The 21,231-nt window shown below is 34.1% G+C and overlaps 1 protein-coding gene across 4 annotated transcripts in view; it reads left to right on the forward strand.

Annotated features, from left to right (window-relative positions):
• LOC126746204 (putative leucine-rich repeat-containing protein DDB_G0290503) overlaps positions 1 to 18,232 on the forward strand; it is a 66,913-nt gene extending 48,681 nt beyond the window's left edge. For 3 of the 4 annotated variants that reach the window (XM_050454359.1, XM_050454361.1, XM_050454360.1), the window contains 7 exons: positions 7,933 to 8,045; positions 9,363 to 9,580; positions 9,635 to 9,893; positions 10,049 to 10,179; positions 10,233 to 10,382; positions 10,441 to 10,579; positions 15,040 to 18,232. In XM_050454359.1, the coding sequence (XP_050310316.1) occupies positions 7,933 to 8,045; positions 9,363 to 9,580; positions 9,635 to 9,893; positions 10,049 to 10,179; positions 10,233 to 10,382; positions 10,441 to 10,579; positions 15,040 to 16,224 (2,195 nt within the window). In that variant the 3' untranslated portion in view covers positions 16,225 to 18,232. Of the gene's footprint in view, positions 1 to 3,517; positions 3,821 to 7,932; positions 8,046 to 9,362; positions 9,581 to 9,634; positions 9,894 to 10,048; positions 10,180 to 10,232; positions 10,383 to 10,440; positions 10,580 to 15,039 lie in introns of those variants that run through there. The other variant, XM_050454358.1, reaches the window with a different exon arrangement.
• Positions 18,233 to 21,231: the final 2,999 nt, after the last annotated feature.

Consider the following 21,231-nt stretch of genomic DNA (forward strand, 5'->3'; position numbering starts at 1 on the left):
TAATGTTGAGGAGGAAATACTTGACAATATTGAAGAGGATCCAAATACAAGTACCCGAAAAATTGCTGATCACCTGCGGATAAGCCAAACGTTGGTTTGGAAAGTTTTGCATGATAACCATCTTTATCCATTTAAAAAACAAAAGGTTTAGCATCTGTTGCCCCAAGACTATGCTAATTGGTATCTTCAACAAGGGGCTGAACACCCAGACATTCGCCAAGCTATTTTGTTTAGTGACGAACCAACGTTTTGCTGAAAGGGACATTTCAACCCAAGAAACAATCATGTCGGGGCTGATGAAAACCGTCATGCTAAATTTATCCGTGGCTACTAACAAAAATTCTCTGTGAATGTTTGGGCAGACATTGTAGGGGAGAACTTGATTGGTCCATACATTTTGCCAAGACGTCTCATTGCAGGGAATTATTTGATTTTTCTTCGAGATGTACTGCCTGAAATTTTAGAAGATGTGCCATTGGATGTTCGGCAAATAATGTGGCTTTAACGTGATGGTTGTCCGGCACACTATGGTCGCGTTGTCAGGGAATATTTGAACCAAAGATATCCTAGACGTTGGATTGGCCAGCGCGCTCCCCCGATTTAAATCCCTGTGATTTTTATTTGTGGGGTCATTTGGACCAACTTATTTATTCTACACCTGTGCCAGATGAACATAATCTTTTGGCTCGCATTGCAGTAGCTGCAGGCGAAATTTAAGATAGGGGTGAAGTTATTCAGAAAATTCACGACAATTTAATATTAAGTTGCAGGCTCTGTATGCAACAAAATGGCGGACACCTTGAGCACCTTAATTATTAATTATTATTTATTATTTAGTATTTTTTAACGTTATCCAATAAAAATTTTTTCCTTAGTTTTTATTAAAGTTATTTATTTTTAAATTCTGATAAAATGGTGCCCTTTGGGGAAAAAGATGCAGGATCCCTTTTTTCTGTTAAATAAACCAAGGATTCTTAAAATTTTTGATTATCAGTGGCGTACTATTTTTTTTATTAAAAAATTACTCTAATGCCTATCTGACCTACGTCACTGGTTGAAACTAAAACATTTACTTTTTACATTTAAAGCATCTTTATTGAGAAAATTTGACACCGATATCTTAAACAGTCAAAAAAACTAAAAATTAATTTCTTAATTTTTTTAAAAACTTTAACCCCCTGTATTTTGCTTCTGAGGCATTTCCGATCCATAGTGTCTTATATCAAAAGTTATATTTGAACGTCCCCTATCATCCCCCAAAAGCATGACCTTCTTATAAAAATCACCCTGTATAACCGATAGCAATAGATCTATTTAAATGTAAGACCTATAGTGAAAAAACCCTTGAAATTAATTAATATTTACAAAAACAATTAATGAAAAAAATTAAGAAAAAGTAAACAATATTTAGTATTATAAATAATGTGACATTGGCATCGAGATATATACAATTTAGCTTATACAATTTATACAAGTTTTGGTAGAAAACGGCCGTTTTCACCAGTGATTCAGTTAGGAAAATATAGCTAGAAATAAGTACCATGTCAAGGAGTTAATGTAAATTTTCAAAAAAATTTTACATATTTCTTTCAAGGGCTAAAAATGAACACCCAATTAATTCCTCTAAATGAAAACCCTCTCCAGTAGTTCCAGACCAATTGCACCTACAAGTGATTCACTTAATCCTCCCTCAAGCCTGGACGTTCCTGTTTACCACATTATAATCACTGATTCTTCTGATCCGACTTTATTTATTGAACTGTTGAATGCTTTTTTCTGGGGGTCACAATAGGCCTTAAAGGGTTGTAACATCAGTCACCCTAAACACTCGTTCTATTTGTTGATCGAGTGTTTTATTTCATTTGATCAAACGCCTCCCTACCTTCAGTGCTAATCACATTTTAATATGTCAAATGGGAACATTTAATAAAGGGCATATTCTTGTGTCAATTTTTTTCTAATTTTCTATTTTATTTTATGTATTTGAGGTCTTTTAGGCATAGTCATTTTTTACTTAATTCCAGGCGTTTAAAATGTCTCCTAGATATTAATTGATATTTTTTTGAATGGGTTTTTTATTCCGGGCATTTTTGAAAAAAAAATCTTTTCCAGGCATTCAAAGTCATTTTTACAATCTCCAGGAAATCATTTTTCATGTCCTTTAGATATTTAATGGACTATTTCATTTAATTCTAGGCGTTTAAATTGAACCCTAGAAATTAATTTAAATTATTTTTTTTTAATGTAGTTTTCTTTTATTTCTGGCATTTTTTAAGAATATTTTTCTTTTTCAGATATTTTCATTTCACATCATTTTTACGTCTTTCAAGAAATATTTTTTCATGTCTTTTAGGCATTTAATGTAATTTTTCATTCAATTCCAGTGATTTAAAATGCCTCCTAGATATGGCAGGGACTTAGCAACACTAGTTTATAATGCATATAAATTGGCCTGGAAGAAATAAAATTATAACTCTTCCAGACATTTGAGTAAAACCTGAATTTAAAAATAATGAACTTCTGAGGAATTTGTGAAATTCTGAATGAGTTTTGTTGGAGCAGTCTGCACTTAAACCGGAAATATCCGATTAAAGCATTAGTAGTTTAAAATGCATACAAAATGGCTTGAAATGCCTGGAAGAACAAAATTATAACTCTTCCAGGCATTTGAGTAAAATCCGGAATAAAAATTAATGAAATCTTGGAAAATTTGTAAAAGATTTGTTGGAGCAGTCGGTAGGATGCTCGGAAATATACGATTAAAGCAATTAAATAAAAACTGTATAAAGAATATTTCTATTCTATCGATATTAGTTATGCCAGTTGTTCCAAATCAGTTGAGACGTGAAACTAGCCATAAAAAGTAAAACTTTGATTTCTTTCAAAAACCGTTTATTTCTCATAAAATTGCATTTTTATATAAAGGATAGAAAATAGTTAGATACATAAAACAGCGTTTGATTTACTTTTCTATCTACAATAGCAAAAAAGTTGTATCAGTTTTTGGAAATCAGTTGATAGGTGAAACTGAGAAAAAAGTGAAGTTTTGATTTTTCTCAAAAAAAATTATTCCTGTATAAATATTAAAGAATTATTAGAAACATCTTCGTGATTTTGATACATTGAACACATGGGTCTAATTAAAGTAAAGTGTATAATGATTAGCTTTAACTTCTAGGCCATTTTTTATAAAATATAGGATAATATTTGACACATCAAAAAACGCCCAATAATTTTTTTTCAAAAAAGTTAAACTTAAGATATTTCCAATGTTATTGACAAAACATTTGCTTTTTCTAAAAATTATGCTTGTTAAACTAGAGTCTCTCAATATACAGTTAAGTACGGTCAAAAACACCACCACAACCTTCCTAAACCCCCCATATAACTTAAGGAAACCCCAACAAGATCCGAACCCAAAAAAAAACCCGGCGGTTCCTACAACACTGGACAATAATCTTGCTTTTACCGCCGTACCATCAATGCACCAGCAGTCGCACTGTTATTACCACAGAAGGTACCACGGAGCGGTAGGTAGTACGGTATTACCCACCGCACATTTCAGCGGACAAGAAGTTGTTGTTTCTTATACATCGAGATGTTGTCGCCTTAACAGCTGACAAAGTCGGTCTCTCGCGTGTTTGTGTATATTATATACTTTAGTGGAGGTACTAACATTTTCGTACTGTTGTTGTTGTTGTTGTTTTTTCTGGAAAAATGAGTGATGGATCGGAGCTGCACTCGGCTACGAATTCGACGTTAAACTCGCTTGATTATTGGGATTATACCATCGAATTGGAGTGTCTGCAGAGCAATGCAGGTATGAGGGATTTCAAAGAGGGTTGGGCAATTAATGGGTTTCGTAGAATATTAATCAGGTATAAATTGGTGTCAATTTTTAGGAGCAAAATTTCATGGAATTCAGGTTCATCTCAGGTCTCAATTCCCACGAATCTCCAACCAAACATCCTCTTATTCTTTATAATTAAACAAGGCAGTGATATTTATAATTTAATTAAATTCGTGAGAATTTAACCATCAACAACGAGCTGCGTGCCTGAACGGTTTAACTTCATAGACATCTCAACAATGGTAGAAATTAAAAGAAAAACAATTAGGAGCTTTAAATGCTAATGAACTTTACCCTAGTGTATATAGTTCCCATAAAAAATCCGCTTTATTTTTTGTTTAATAAAATATTCAATTTATAAATTAAAATTTCGAAGTAAAGTAAAGCAAGGTCATTAAAGGCATTTAAGATTCTCGTATTCACTCTTGCAAAACGGTTCATTTCAGTCAAATGAATTTTATGTAACAATATATATACAAGTGTAATTATACTAATTCTTTCGGTAATTTACTATGGCAATAATTGTTTATAGCCTATTAACTTGTAATGATGTAATTTTTTAAACTATTTAGAACCCCTGGACTGCCTGTAATATCGTGATTTTTTTTTATTTTCCAGGCACTTGAGGTAATTTTTTACTTCTTCTAGGCATTATAAAACTAGAAGATGAATAAATTGACTCAAACGAGAAAAAGCAAAATTATTTTTTTACAGGCATTTGAGGTCATTTTTCACTTATTCTAGGCATTTATAGAAAAAAATCCCTAAAATCAGTGCAACTGTCTGAAAAGTGTAGACACTTATTTTTGTCCAGGCGTTTGAGGTGATTTCTTTACTTCTTTCAGGCATTTAAAGGAAAAAGTTAGTAAAATGACGACGATTGTTTGAAATAGGTGAAAAATTAATTTTCTTTCAGGCATATTTCTTATAAATTTTCATTGCCTTCCAGGCTTTTGGACCAATTTTTCCTGTTTTTCCAAGCATTTACGCTTCCATACTTTTCGAGAAATTTTTAATCTTATTCCACGCATTTCAAATTATTTTTTATGTAGGCTAAATTTAATATTCAATTTTTTATCTTCCAGATTATTGTGCTATTTTATTTAATTCCATGGTCAAGGGCAATATATTGTGTAAACCTGAAATATTTAAAATGTATTTCTGAAATAAATGAAGCCTCAGTATGCAAAAAATACAAAAAACGGTTCGAATAATGTTTATTTAGGAAATTTGCAATTTAAAATCCTTAGAGTAAATGAAATATTTGAGAAAATTGGAAATCTTCAGTTGAGGTCATTGCTTACTTTTTCTACGTATTCAGAGCAAAAAAATAATCAAATAACTGTAACTGCCTACAAAGAGTAAGAACTAATTTTTTCCAGTCATTTGAGGTAATTTTTTACTTTTTCCAGATATTCTACGACTGCCTATAACAAGTGAAAAGTTGTTAATTTTCCAGGCATACAAAGAAAGAGATAAATTTATAAATTGACCACGACTCCAGATGTTCTAACTTAACTTGTTCCAGATATTCTACGACTGCCTGCAATAACGTGATTTTTTTTTAATTTTCCAGACATTTAAGATAATTTTTTATATGTGCCAGATATTTTATGACTGCCTGTAGTAAGGTGAAAAATTCTTACTTTTCCAGGCATTTGAGGTGATATTTTACTTTTTCTAGGCATTTCAAGAAAAAATATGAAAAAAAATACTAGTACATTATTAAAGTGCCTAAAAAAAAGTTATTTTTTTATCAGGCATCTGAGGTCATTTTTCACTTCTTTCAAGCATTAAAAAATAAAATAAAATGACGCATGCCTGAAATAAATGAAAAACTCTAGGCATCATTCCAGGCATTTGAGGTCATATTTTACATCTTTCAGGCACGTAAAGTTGAAGAAATGACTATGACTGCTTAAAATAACTGAAATTTTTTTTCCAGATGTTTGAGGTAATTTCTTTCTTGTTCCAGGCATTTAAAGGATACAATTATTAAAATGACTGCAACTGCCTGAAATAGGCGAACAATTTTTTTTCAAGAGGTTTGAGGTCACGTTTTTACTTCTTTCAGACATTCAAACAAAAAAAAATAATACAATGACAATTGCCTGAAAAAAATTGAGGTCATTTTTTATTTTTTCCAGGCATTCAAAGAAAAAAATTTATGAGTATAAATACGATTGCCTGGAATAATTCTATTTTTTTTAGATCATTTTTCTTGCTCCACATATGTCTCGACTACCTGGAATAAGTGAAAATTTCTTAATTTCCAGTGATTCTTTACACCTTCGAGCTAAAATAAAAAAATAAGAATTTAAAGGAAAAACTTAACAAAATGTCCACAATTGCCTGTAAAAATGAGAAAAATTATTTGGTGTTTTTTATATGTATTTTCCAGGCATTTAAGGTCAATTTTTACACTTTCCAGACTAATAAGTCAATTAAATTACTAATACTGCCTGAAATAAGTAAAAAACTATTTCTCTTCCGGGTATTTCAGGTTTTTTTTTAATTTGTTCAAAATACGCTACGACCACTTGTAATGAAGTAAAATGTTCTTATTTCTTCTGGCATTTGAGGTAATTTTTTATTTAACGCCTATAACTGCCTGAAATAATTCAATTTTTTTTCTAATTTTTGAGGTCATTTTTTACTTCTTTCAGGCATTTTAAGAAAAAAAAAGGCTTTTGCCTGCAACTGAACCTAAAATAATTGAATAACTATTTTTCTTCTAGACGTTTGAGGTCATTTTTACCTCCTTAAGATATTTAGATTTACAGTGTTCGCCTTCCCCTGTCGGCCATTTTGAATTTTTATCATAACCCCACATTCATCACTACTATGTACCACCTTTAAGATTGACAACTGTTAAATACCTTATCTAAATATTAGGCCGGGTTCACACGTGTGCAGCTTTTCCTTGTTATTAAGTTCTACTCGCTATTTGTTATTAATAAACATTAGCACTGTAATTAATAAACATTAACATAGATACAGCTTATTACTGCTAACAGGTGCGATAAGTAAAGTGAATAAATCAATTGTGCCCACACTAATTCAACTTTCCTTAATTTAATTCCTTAAAGTAATTAGCGTCGAAACAACTTGGTATATGCAACAAAACGATCGGACAATTAAAGTCGTTCGGGTTTTGTGGCGAATCGACGATTATTATTGACAGATGAATAGTAGTCTGTAATTAAACTAAGAAAGCAGCAGGGAAATAATCGCAGAATTGAGTTATCAAACAAGAATTTGTTTGTTAGATAACTCTTTATTGAGGTTAATGGTTGGGAGGAACAGTTACGGAAATCAACAAGATAAAATTGATTTATAAACTTGACGTCGGTGAATTTTTCTTTACTTCTAGTGTTCTAGGAACATCCTACTTAAGCATTCATATAGTGCTACACTCACGGTTTATGTAGGTATGTACAAAGTAGGTCGGTGTAAGTAGCCTTAATTGTGTTAAAAATAAATGTGTCTTAAATATTAACTAAAAAATACGTTAATTACATTATAACTCTTATATAATGCCAAATTAAGTTCCAATGGTTCCACTAGACTGCTCATAAAAAAACCCGAAAACGAATATAGACAAGGAGCCACTGGTACCAAAGTACAAATTTAATTAAATGTTTATATTGTTCTATGAGGTGTAATTAACCTTTGCTTACATTATATACTGTGTATATACAGGAAATAATTTTTTTTTATAGAAGGTTAAGTTCAGGGATAAAATACATAGTGATTCCTTTACACGCCTGACTTATATGCCCATTAACCATCTGCTGTACAAGTGCCATTAATGTTCTGTAAATGTATGTTAATTTAAAATTTACAACGTTTAACATTTATGTTACGAAGCAGTTAATAACATTAATGCAACATTAACTTTTAAATGGCATGATCGGACGATTATTCATCGTATTATATTACATAACGGTTGTACATAACTGGGAATGAACTATTCGGAAAAAAAAACACTATCGGTAAATACAGTTAGGTTCAATTGCTTTTGGGAAAAACACTTGTACTATTTGTCAATAATTGTACTAAATTAGATGATTTCGTTACAGATCTACACCTAGCTGCAGAACTGGGAAAGACACTCCTCGATAGGAACCGAGAATTGGAAACTTTGCTCAAAGAAAAACAGACGACAATCGAGGATCAAAAGTTAGAAATAGAGGTAAGAAGTAAAATCATGAAAAAATTATGATTCTTTTCAACATGTGGCAACAGCACATGTATTTTACACAATCGGGTCCAATTATCTACTGCGCAACTGTGGTATCGGCGTTGTTGCCAGAAATACAGTTTATATCAAGGGAAATATATACTTTAGCCGATTATGATAATGATATAGTTACAGCTCCAGATACAGATTTAAAAAAAAATAAAATTCCAATTATTGTTTTCAATCATCTAGTTTACCAATTTCGTTTTTTAGTATGTAAGTCAATGATGCACGATGGCAGATTTACTACTCAATAACTCCAAAATAAGTATACTTACAAGGAACCTTATAAGGAACTTTTTGATAGGGAAACTCAAAGACTTTTATATGAAACTAAAATCAATAAAATCGTTACCTAAGTTTTCAAAATATGTGAATTTGAAATTAAGAAATACAGTTCGTATCTATGGAAATTGATAGTTTAGCTTCCGAGAATAATAAAACTTAAATGTATGTACAGATAATGAAAATTATACTGATACAGTTGTGGGTACAGATACAGATAGAGTGACAGATACAGATTTAAAAAAAATTAAAATTCTAATTGTCTTATCCTAAGCTGGCGCACTAAAAGAAGTAAATGATGCACCACTGCAGATTTACTGCTCAATAACTCCAAAACAAGTATACTTACAAGGAAACTTGTAGGGAGCTTTTTGATAAGAAAACTCATAGACTTTCATGTGAAACTAAAGTCAGTAAAATCGGTAAATGCGTTTTCAAATTATTTAGATTTTTGTAAAGCCTTTGACAGTATCAACATTTTTTTAATGCATTGAAAAACTACTCAATAACTCCAAGACGGTTGCATTTACAAGGAAACTTATAAGTACCTTTTTGGTAAAGAAACTCAGCAGCTTTCATACGAAACTAAAATCAATTAAATCGGTACGTGAGTTTTTAAAATAAGGGATTTGGAAATTAAGAAATATAGTTTGTATCTACGGAAATTGATAGTTTAGCTTCTGATAATAATAAAATTTAATTCATGTACATATCCTAATAATGATTCTGATACTCATTCTGATGCTGATGCTAATACTGATACTGATACTGATACTGATACTGATACTGATACTGATACTGATACTGATACTGATACTGATACTGATACTGATACTGATACTGATACTGATACTGATACTGATACTGATACTGATACTGATACTGATACTGATACTGATACTGATACTGATACTGATACTGATACTGATACTGATACTGATACTGATACTGATATTAATACTGATACAAATTTCCTATTTTTAGTATCTCACAAAACAAACCGTCGCACTAAAAGAAGTAAACGATGCACGATTGCGGATCTACGAACAGCTGGAGGTCAGCATCCAAGACCTGGAACGGACCAATCACAGACTCCAGCTGGAAAACAACACAGAAAAGAAGAACGTCAAAAGTCTGAACGCGAACGTCGAACAACTCGAGGCGAGAACCCAAGAACTAACCGCCGCAATCGAGGAAATCCGGTAAGCAAACACCCGATCGTCAAAAACAAAGAATAATTTGTATTTATTATCCAGAGAATCGTCTGCAAAAGAAATAAGTAAATACGAGCGTCTAACCGCGGCGTTAGAAAGCCAACTGGAAAACCTGTGCCAACAGAACCAGACCCTGGAAAACCAACTGAGCCAACAGGAGGGCGAGGCGAGGAAAACGAGCGTACAGGATCTGGATGAGGTCAGGTCGCAGATCGACGCCCTGAAACGTAACAGTGACGTTGCGGCAACCAAAAGTCCGAAACGTGGCGAGGAAGCTTTTTCGAGCCAGAAAACTGATGAGGTGAGGACCGTGGTATCGCAAATCATTTTTTTATCAAATTTCTATCAACCGTAGAAAAATTTAACACCATTTTCCTAATAGGTGCCTGGAAGTATTTCAGGTGCCAATAACTAAGAAATGTTGATTCACTGATAAACTGAATTCTTGAATTGCAGAACTCCAGTTCAAGGAATTCTCGACTTCCTAACGCGACATCTGTGGAAACTCAACCTGAATGCGACCAAAACTCCACCGACGAGGTGGACGGGAGGAATCACGAGATGGACCAGATCATGGAGCAGCTGAGGTAAGCACCTCATGAACCTCCAAAGAACATTTTGAGTTATAATGGTTTTACAGGAGGTACGAGCGACTGAATGCCGAACTGGAGGAGCAGCTGAGCACAAAAAATCAACAATACGAAGAGCTGGAGAAGCAGCTCAACCAGCAGCAGGGCAGCAACATGATGATGAGCATGCACGAGGAGCTGAACACTTTGGACGAAGTTCGGTAAGTGTCAGTGAGGGATTCTGAGGATGTAGTGATAAAAAGGTTGTTTTTGTTCCAGGCAAGGCCAAATGTGTAGCAAATGCCTCAGGAACGTGGATCAATCATCCGATTTCCCAGATGACGACGATCAGAGCATGCTCAACGACCTTCTCACGGCCACTCCTCAGCACCGCTCCTCGTTCACCATGAACGTACAGGTGAGGCACTTGCTGGTCAGGCACCTGGGCTTTTTGAGTTTGTCGGAATGCTTTTTGTAACTTCTTCTTATTTTCGTCCTGTTTTGTCGTATTGCGTGACGTCTTTCCGTCTTTCTTTTTATTTTATATTATTTAAGTCGCTTCTAATAGAGGGTCGCATGGATTTAATTTACTGCATGTTGTCTCTCTTAGGGCGAAATGGCTGTGGTACAGTAATATTAGGTTTAGGTTAGGGAGGTTATTGCTGTTTGGTCAGTTGGAATGGCTGTCGGTGAAAATGGCGGATGGACACTATCATTAAGGGTGGAGAGAGAAAAGGGGATTGTAACTGTCGGGTTAAGTTAAAATTTTAAATTTGGCTAATAAAGTAAGTCAAACTTAGGGGTTGGAGAAGTAGGGTAGCGTACAAGTTTGACAGCAACAGTATTTTTTCAATCCAGGAAAAACTACACGATAAAGAGAAATTGGTTGGATTTACAAAGAAAATTGTCAGGAACCTTTTGGTGGGGAAAATCATAAGCTTTTATATGAAACTAAAATTAATAAAATAGGTATTTGATTTTTCAAAATATTTGGATTTCCGTAATGCCTTTGATGGTATCAAGATTCTTTCAATACATTAAAAAACTACTCAATAACTCCACACCGGTTCTATTTAAAAGGAAACTTGTAGGAAACTTTTTGGTAAAAAAACTCATAGGCTTCATCTGAAACTAAAATCAATCAGATCGGTTCATAAGTTTTCAAAATATTTTCATTTTTCTAAAGCCTTTGACAATATCAAGATTTTTTCAATCGATTGAAACACTACTCAATAACTCCAAAACAGGCTTATTTACAAAGAAACTTTTAGAGACTTTTTAGTAAAAAAAGTCATCAGCTTTAATATGAAACTAAAATCGGTATATCAATTTTCAAAATATTTTGATTTTTGTAAAGCCTTTAACAGGGTTAATATTTTGTAGTTCAATCTATTGAAAACCGACTCAGTAGCTCCAAGACGGTGGCATTTACAAGGAAACTTGTAAGGAGCTTTTTGGTGAAAAAACCCACCCCCTTTCATATGAAACTAAAATCAGTAAAATCCATCCACGAACTTTTAAAATATTTGAATTTTTGAAAAACGTTAATTCACCCTGAAAACTCAGACTTTCGATTCCAGAAAAACAGCTGTAAAAAATCAAAGACATATTCAGGTCTAACTGAGAACGTATTTAAGCTGTCTAAAGTACCTCAACAGTCCAACTGACCAACGATAACCGATCAAAAAACACATCAAAACGGTAGCCCCGGTATTATCACCCACCTCTAGCTGCTCTATTTGTTTCCCCAGGGACTGAACCTGATGGAGGAAAGACATTTTCTACTCCAGAGGGACATGTCCGTGCTCTGGATAGCACCGACCTCGAAATTCCATTCCGTACTAGTCAGCTTGTGTCTGTTTATCAAAGACGAGTACTTCCTTCCCGTATACCGTTCCTTTAAGTTCCCCTTTATCCTCTTGTATTACTGCTTCAGACATAAGTTAGGCTAGCGCTTGCGCCGAGGTACGTCCTCCTATTTATTTATTTATTTATTTTTATAATTATTTGTTGGGGAGGCTTGTGGAGGGTGTAGGGTAAATACCGTTATACCGTTATTGGACCCTCTGTAGACAGCAAAATAAGGTGAAAGTGACGTCCCCAGATAGCACAAAGTTTCTATGGATATCCAAAGGTTCTCTTTTTTTTGTTGGAAATATTAAATATATCCTTAGAAAATCTAGTGGACGATACGGCCATAGGACTATTGAATTAACTATTTAACGAATAATTTTTGTCGCTTGTTTTACTTTAAGGTGAGTATACTTCTTCCCCTATAAATTTCTGAACAAACCAAGGAAATTTTTTGGTAATCAAGGCAAATCGTGTTAATTAATTGATGCTTTCAAAGGAACTATTCTTCTCAATTTTTTGTTATTTAAAGTTTATATAAAGGCCAATTAGTATAGACCTTGCAATAGCCTACATTTAAATACTGATATGCTTCCCATAGAGTCATTATGCTGCTTGCATAGGATAAACAGAAGTAATAGATTCATCCTTTTGACGACTGATTACAACTTGATAAAATGAAAATGACACCCTCAATGACCAATGAGATTCCGCAGTTGACAGAACAACGAAGAAAAAAAAAGAGAAACACTGCAGGCAAAGCACGATATTTAGTCAAAGTTTCCTAAAATTTGACAATATTCTAGACAAATTTATCCATGGCTCAAATGCCTGGAATAACGAAAAATTTCGGAAAAAATTATCCATAACTCAACTGTCTCTACTTGGAATTTAATAAAAAAAGGACGACTAATCGGACTTAATTATGGCTCCACTATCTGGAATAAGAAAATAAGATTCGTAATTCAATTGCCAGAAATTTAACAAAACATGACCTGACTTGCCTGGAATTTGATTAAATTCTGAAAAAAATTATCCACGATTCAACTGCCTGGAAATAAAAATTGTAGTCAAAGTTACATGAAATTTTTGTAAATTCTGCGCAAATGTATTATTGATTCAAATACTTGAAATAATAAAATGAATAGACTTCACTTCCTAAAATAAATTCTTTTCTTTATTTAATTCCAGGTAATTGAATCATGAATTCCTTTGCCTTATTCCAGACAGATGAGCTATATATGGTTTTTCTTTAGCTGCCTGTTAGCTCCAGAATTTCTCTACATATCCATTCTTGCTTTCTTTTAATCTCTGATTTAAAGTGCTTAATTGTGCCCTCTTTTAGTATCACAAAACAGTTTTACTATTAACCAAAACTCTTTATTTAATTATAACAATTTAAAGCAGTTGAGTGATTTTATTATTCCAGGCAGTTAAACAAACAATTTTGTCTCACTACTGCCTCAAATTTGAGAAGGAAGGAGTGCAAATGCCTGGAATTATAACAAAAATAACTCAAATGCCTAAAATTTGAAAAAAAATTACTCAATGGCCTGAAACTTGAAGAATAAAAACTCGACTGCTTAGAATTCAGGAAAATAGGACTCAAATACCTGGCATTCCAGGCAGTTGACCAAACAATTTTTTCTCACTACTGCCTCAAATTTGAAAAAAAAGAATGCAAATGCCTGAAATTTGAAAAAAAAAACAACTCAATAGCCTGAAAGCTATAAAATAAAAAGTCGACTGCCTAGAATTTAGGAAAAACGGACACAAATACCTGCAATAGTATTCTTTAGGCAGTTGAGTGATTTTAATATTCCAGGCAGTTGAACAAACAATTTTTTCTCACTACTGCCTCAAATTTGAGAAAAAAGGAAGGCAAATGCCTGGAATTATAACAAAAATAACTCAAATGCCTAAAATTTCAAAAAAAAATTACTCAACAGCCTGAAAGTTGAAAAATAAAAAACCCGACTGCCTAGAATGAAAAACGGATTCAAGTAAATGAAATTCCAGGGCATTTCTCAATCGTTCTTTAATCAATGCATTTATTAATATCTTGTTGATTAAAGGCAGTATCTCAATTCATGCTAGCAAAGTAATAATTAATGAGAACAAAAACACAGTTTATATAATCATAATAATAAGCCTCATACTTAAGATCTTAATCATAATTAATAGGAATATTTATTTGTTCCTTTATACCGCATATGGCAGATTAAAATCACCACACATATAATGTAATGATTAATACACAGTCCATCCATTAAGAAATTTGTACATCCGTAATCGTCCTGAATATTTAGGAACCATTTTTCAATCAGAAATAGACATTCTTATGTATCTATAAAAATAAGAGTCTAATGGCTTCTTAAGACAATCTATCTACTGGACTCAAGTAAACTAAATATACTTTTCAAAACATCTTTTGGAAAGTCAATAATCAATTGGGCGAGATTCAGGTCATTTGGTTACAGAGAAACAAATAATCTGTTCTTCCACCAATGAATGGCGTTCCAATGGACAAAGTCTACTGGATTGTCCAAAATTATAATCCATAGGATGTCCATTATTAATCCATGGACACTTTGACTCAGTTCGAACCAATACTGAAGATCCATTGGAGGGTGTGTGCTGTCTGGGTCGCTTAAACGTCATTTTGCTTCCCTGGGAGAAATCCCGATTTTCTCGAATAAAAAATTAAATAATTTGTTCTGTGATTCTTCTTAGGTTTAGGGTGTCTAGAGGCTAAGGTTTCTTTTTTGTACATTTTTCACTCTTTTATATCTGTAGATGTTTAAAATAAATGTTACCAAACGAACTCCACTGTTTTTTTTTCTCTCCAGTAAGTTCCTTTAATTAATCCACAAGGTAAGAAACTCACCACGCTCTTACACCCCAATTGCAGCTTAAATAACACACCACCACACGCTTTTCACTATAGTCGCTTATAATCCATTGACACACCACTTCTTCTCACCAGTAAAATTTTCAAAACCATCCTTAAACTAACTCACTTTTTAGGACCACGTGGGCAACCAGTCCTCACCACTCTCAACCCCACGGAACGCCAACCCTTACAAAGTCCTGGTAGAGAAATACGAGGCATTGGTGGAGGTGCATCGGGGTAACCCACTGAAAACCTCCTCCTCCAAGTCCTTCCAAGAGGAGATGCACATGTCCGGAGAGTTCACCACCAGCACCAAAGACACCGACGAAGAGAGCGGACATGGTGGCAGCCACATCACCACCAAACAGCACAAACTCACCAGGAAAACCTTCTCCACCCCGACAGACTTCTCGGAAGCGGAAACCAGCTCTTCCGGTTTCTCAGACGAGACCAGCAACAAATCCACTCAAACCGATGGTAGGGTGGGCTCGTTCTTGTGCACGATTGCCGACGGTGAAGACTGCAAGTTCAGCATTTACGACGACGCCAGTCCCTTCGATTCACGTTTTAGGGACCGACCTGAGTACCGGGATCTTTTCAAGGAGATCTTCAGGGTGCTGAAGAAGGCGGCGGAAAACAAGGCCGAAGGCGAGGAGCTACCGTTGCTAGATGACGTAAGCAAGACGGTACCGCCGCAAGTGCCTCCGGTCACACCGATGAACGAACAGTTGCCGGATTTTCCGGACGATGACACGCAGAGCGTCATGTCTTCAACCATGTCGGAATTGTCGACGCAAAACGAGACAACTACCATCGTCGAGAGTATTATCGAGAGTCTAAACCAACCGATTCCGGAAACAGTAGAACCTCTTAAGGCGGAGTGTGTGTTGCGTCCTCTGGTGCGACAACCTCTGGAGTACGTCTCTATCGAGAGCAGAAAACGATCCTCGTCCAGAAAGAAGAACAAGTACACCGAAAGATCTGACTCGCCGATGACCCACATCATCGGTAGTCCAAAGATCACTTACTCGAGCCGACCGAACTCTGGCAGAAGGAGGAATAATAAGCAGAGTCCTTCAGCTGCTGCAGACGAGAATATTTGGAACGGGAACACTTTGCAGTTTTGGGCTACGACTAGGGCCAATGTGGCCTCACCTACGCCCAGCCAGGGTAGCGGTAGAGGAGGGTATTTTGAATATAAACCGAGTCCTGCCTCACAAGACTTGAACAAGTTGAAGAATCTGGAGAAGACCTATGCGGAGGTGCTGAGGAGCGATGTGAAGAAGCAAGAGATGAGGAGGCACAGGAGGACCAAGTAAAATGGAATTTGGACGAGATTTTAAGTTGTTATATGTTTTATTAAAAGAGAGATGCAATGAGGGACAATTCTGTTGGGGGAAGGTTTCAATGGGATTCCCTCTACAGGGTGTTACAAAATAAGATGCTGGTCCTTAAGGGTGTTAATTCTTAGGTGATTTTAAAAAGAAAAGTTTAAATGAAGCTATGTTCTAAACCTCTCAACTTGTGAGCTATAGGGTGTTAAAATCTTAAGAAAAAAATCGTTTACTCATTATAACTTTAATACCTTTCTAGAAGTTGAACCAGTAGCGTCCGTACAGGAACGTAAAGTAAATATTCTTGAAAAATATTATGTGCGCTACTGGTTTTCTGTAAAATTAAAATCATTTAAATCTTTATTTATTTAAGGACAAATTTGATTTTTTGACTTTTTTCGTCTGACATGCGATTACCGCATTAAAAAAGTAAAACCATTAACAGCCAATTTATTAGTAACAAAAATTAAATTTATTTATTTTATAAGCACATGTATCTACATATATTACTTTACCATTAAATAATACGTGAACAAAAATGAAAATAGTTTATATTAGCTGTTGAAAGTGGCCACCACCTGCCATTATGCATGCTTCATCACCTCTCTATCATTGAGTTTCATACCCTTTGAAATTCTCTCAATTTCTCTTTGATTGCTGTAAACCGGCGTCTTAAGATGTCCCCACAGGAAAAATCGAGAGTGTTTAGATCTGGCGATCTAGGTGGCCACGAGTGTGATCCACCACGACCTATTCAACGATAACTTATTATAATGTTGATTTAAAAATTCCCGTACTTGGACTTTACTTTACATAGGTAAATATTTTTACATATGTTTATGAAATAATTAAATTTATTTTTTTTTAATAATAAATTAGCCATGCATATATATGTTTAAATTTTTTTTTCGCGAATATCGCATGTCGAACGAAAAAAGTCAAGAAATTAATTTTGTTGGTTAATAAATCGGCATTAGAAAATAGTTTTTATTTTACCGAAAAGCAATGGCGTACATAATATTTTTCAAAAATATTCCGTCTACATGCCTGTACTCACGCTACTAGTAAAACTTAAAAAAAAAATCCCCTACATCAAAAAATGGCTGCTGATTGTAATAAATTTCATAAATAGGAAGTTACTATGAAGAAACGATTTTCTTCTTAAGATTTAAATACTATGTAGCTCAAAAATTTAGGCCTTTAGGACATAGCTTTATTTGAACTTCTCTTCTTACAATCACCTAAGGATTAACACCTTTAAGAATCAGCTTCTTATTTTGTAACACCTTGTACATAGATACATTTTGTGAGAAAATACGATATTTTTTTTTAATGTGGCACCCTGTTTGTTAATAAAAAATCCCGGATATTCTCAAAAACTATACAGTGTGACTCTGCGGGCACTGCCCTGATGTAATGCAATCAGTGCAGTTTCTGGAGAACCACCCTGTATATAATTTTATTTTGATGGACACCCTGTCTTTTCTGAAAAATTATAGCGGATTCTTTTAACTGAGTAATATTCCACATTACAGGGTGTCCCTTTTAAAGTGTATATTTTATTTAGTTATATGAGGCTGATGATATTATTTTTTTTTATGTACATATGAGTTGTGAATGTTTATTTGTTGTTTATTATTTGACTTCATCATATGTTAGACTTGTTTGTCCCATTTGACCGCGAGAGAAGCTTATACCGGACACGCTCTTTATCAAGTTGAAACAACCCTGATGTTAATATGTGCCAATTTGGATATAATAGTATTTAAATGTCTTTAGCGAATAGCATTTAGGAGTTTTCGCTTGTAATATTATCGGATTGACTACGAAATATTTTGTTTTTTGTGTGTACCACGCGTTCGAAGCATTTCTAGCGATTCTACTATACTCAGAACGAGATTTTAAAATTTTAGAGAAAAGTTCAATATTAGTAGTGTTTTTACGATTATGTAGTGAAGTAATATTTCTGAATAAATTATTTTACTGTCCTTAAGAGTGTAGTTTTATTAACTTTTCGAAAAGAATTTTTCCTATTTATGGATTAAAGAGATAGGAAATAAAATCTATACATTAACGTATATAGTGTGTCCATGCATTGGTTTTCAAAGAGGGAACATTCATAGTTTTGTCAATAGTGCAAATATTTCTTATTTAAAAATATTGAAAATTCCGACATTTTCCGAGAAAATTTAACTAATTTTTAAATTCTTCCAGGCAGTTGGGCGTATCTCTAATTTTCAAGAAAATTCGAGTAACATTTAATTTTTTCCCAAAAAAATTTAAATAATGTAAGTAACTACTAACTGTTGTAAGAACATTCTTGTAACAAATGCTTCAACCAAAACTGCCCTCACCATCCAAATATTTAACCCATAATGACGTTTCTTCTTTCACATCTATCATCAGAAACCTTTTTATATTACCGTAAAGGAATCATTGAAGTATGTTAATTGGTTCCTATGTTATGCCCAAGAACGACCACCAAGGAAAAATCTGAAAGTGGCACTACGTGTTTCCAAACCTTCAAATGTGGTTGAACTTGAGTGTTGAAAGTTCTTCTATTTATACTCCGGAATATTATTGATTACCATTTAAGGCGTGATTTGTCGTGACCTCCATCATATTCTTTCCATTAGTTTCTACTAGGATACTCAGGTCATCCACGTATCCGGTCAGAGTGACCCCTCGTTCTCTTGATATTTATTTACAACTATTTAAATCTCGCGCCAATATTCCGGACTTTACTTCACTGAACTGATAACTGACTACTACCGGCGACGGCGCTCTATATATACTCGGCAGAACGCCATTCCGGAAGATTCTCGCCAACCTTCGAGACGTCAGGCGGTGTGCCACTTCTGTCATTCCGGAATGATGGAGAATCAGCTGGTTTCTCGGTGTTTACAACAACGTTACAATATAGTATATACTATCAAGCAAATTGCTTGCTGTTTCCAAATCTTCAACCTCAAGAACTATTTCTTCTCGTTGATAATTTATAGCTAATTGGTTTTTCATCTTAATGTATAAAAGGCGCACACCATACCGCAATCCTCAATATATTTTAAACAATTCAAACATAGCCATCTTCAGGACTCATAGCCGAAGCATAGATCAAGACTTCTTAGATAGGAGAGTCCCATAAGAGAACACTAACCAAATACCCAATAGAACAGTGAACGTCGATGGACTGTGGCGCCCTCTGAATGTCGAGAAGTAGTACGAACCGCGTAATTTAAAATTTATTGTTCTACTACACCGTGCGCTTAAAATTAATGGGAAATATGTGGTTCTTTCGGAAATTATAGTAGGCAGATTGAAAAAGTGTTAAATTGGGACTTTTTCCATCTTCATATTAAATAAAGCCCTCGATTTGCCACTTTTCCTATTTGTGTACTATAATTTCTATACGTATTAAACATATTTGGCTCGTTAAACATACAGAAAATATCTGTGTCTTTTGCTATCCGCAGATTTAACACAACAGCTTCTTCTTTTCACTTTTGTTGCTTACATTTGCACTTGCCATTTTCACAAAAAAAGTTTAATGCAATAACTACTTATGCAATATCGCCAACGTCTATATTCGATTCTTTCACGGTTTATTTTTTAAATCTTTTACAATAAAATTCACAGTTTTTTTAGAAATGTTTCTTTATCCCACGTGTTAGCGGACTTAAATGAAAACTAATAATACACCATATACACTGATCTAAATACCTGGAAAAATGTTGTCCGAAATATGAGAACATTTGTAATTTTCTCTAATATTTCACAGATGGAAACGTCAATTGGCTTTTCTATTGATAAACATTTTATTTTGTTAATTTTTTTCGCCTCTGTGTTTTTTTATTTAAATATATGCCCATATTATGTATTTAAAATGAAAAATAACGTTTAAAACCACCAGTACCCATTGGGAAATAATAATCGAATTTATGGAAAATCATAAAAACTTGTTGTGTTCCACTTTTGGTTTTAATAGGACAACATGGGTGCAATCAACACCAGGGAAATTGGATCTCTCCATAAAAGTTTATTTATTAACTTATTTCTCGTGGAAAATTAATGAATCGGTCAGCAAGGTGATTGTCAGTAATTTTATGGATACAACGAGTTGCAGTAGTTTCGCTCATGCCAAATTTAAAATCTTGTCCAATGCTTCTTTGGTAACAATCTGAGGCATAAAATCTTGACATGCGAAAGCTGCTTATTCAATGGTAACTCTACCTCCGCTGCCTCTATTAATAACAGAAGGTTGTGGAAAATAGAGTCAAATCAGATCTATTAGTTGTTGTATTTAAGAAAGCTTCTTGATATACTAATGAAATCCTGGTATGGAAGGACTTTTGGTAAACAATCAGTGAAACAAATACGTTTAAAAAAATATGCTGAAACATTATGAACGTATTAAATAAGGAAGAAACTATATCGTCTGGTGCATACGATATACCCAAGGGTGTCTCGACAAATCGTTAAAAACTAAGCAATCTGTCATATCATGGAATCACTCATATCGAGTAATCGTGTCGAATCGTAACTTAAGAATCCCAGTACAGATCAATTTTGTTAAAATCGAAATTTGATTAATGAAACTTCAGATATTTATATCAGATGCTTGACAGTCCGTGTAGTTTCGAGGAGGTAATTTCGCTCTCCTACCGCCTACTATATGTCGAGGAGTAGAAGGTTTTCCATTGTTCAGTAAATCGTCCAAGCTTTCAAGGCCTTGGTAACCCAAATCCAAAGCCGAATAATTCCCTTACTTTGGTTAAAACCAGAATCGCAAAAACGCATTTAAGATTCAATCATTGCACTCTGAAAATCGGCTTTAGTATCTGATGGATGGTCGTTAAAATACCCGAAATGCATTATACATTAGTTTAAGAATGTGCTTCATTTTATTGTGGCGAGAACGATCTTTGAGCCATTAAATTTACTGACTTGGTCGAAATACTCCAATTACTTATAGGGGAAAATAAAACAACAAAA

Source organism: Anthonomus grandis, chromosome 17 (assembly GCF_022605725.1).
Source record: "Anthonomus grandis grandis chromosome 17, icAntGran1.3, whole genome shotgun sequence".
Taxonomy (NCBI): Eukaryota; Metazoa; Arthropoda; class Insecta; order Coleoptera; family Curculionidae; genus Anthonomus; species Anthonomus grandis.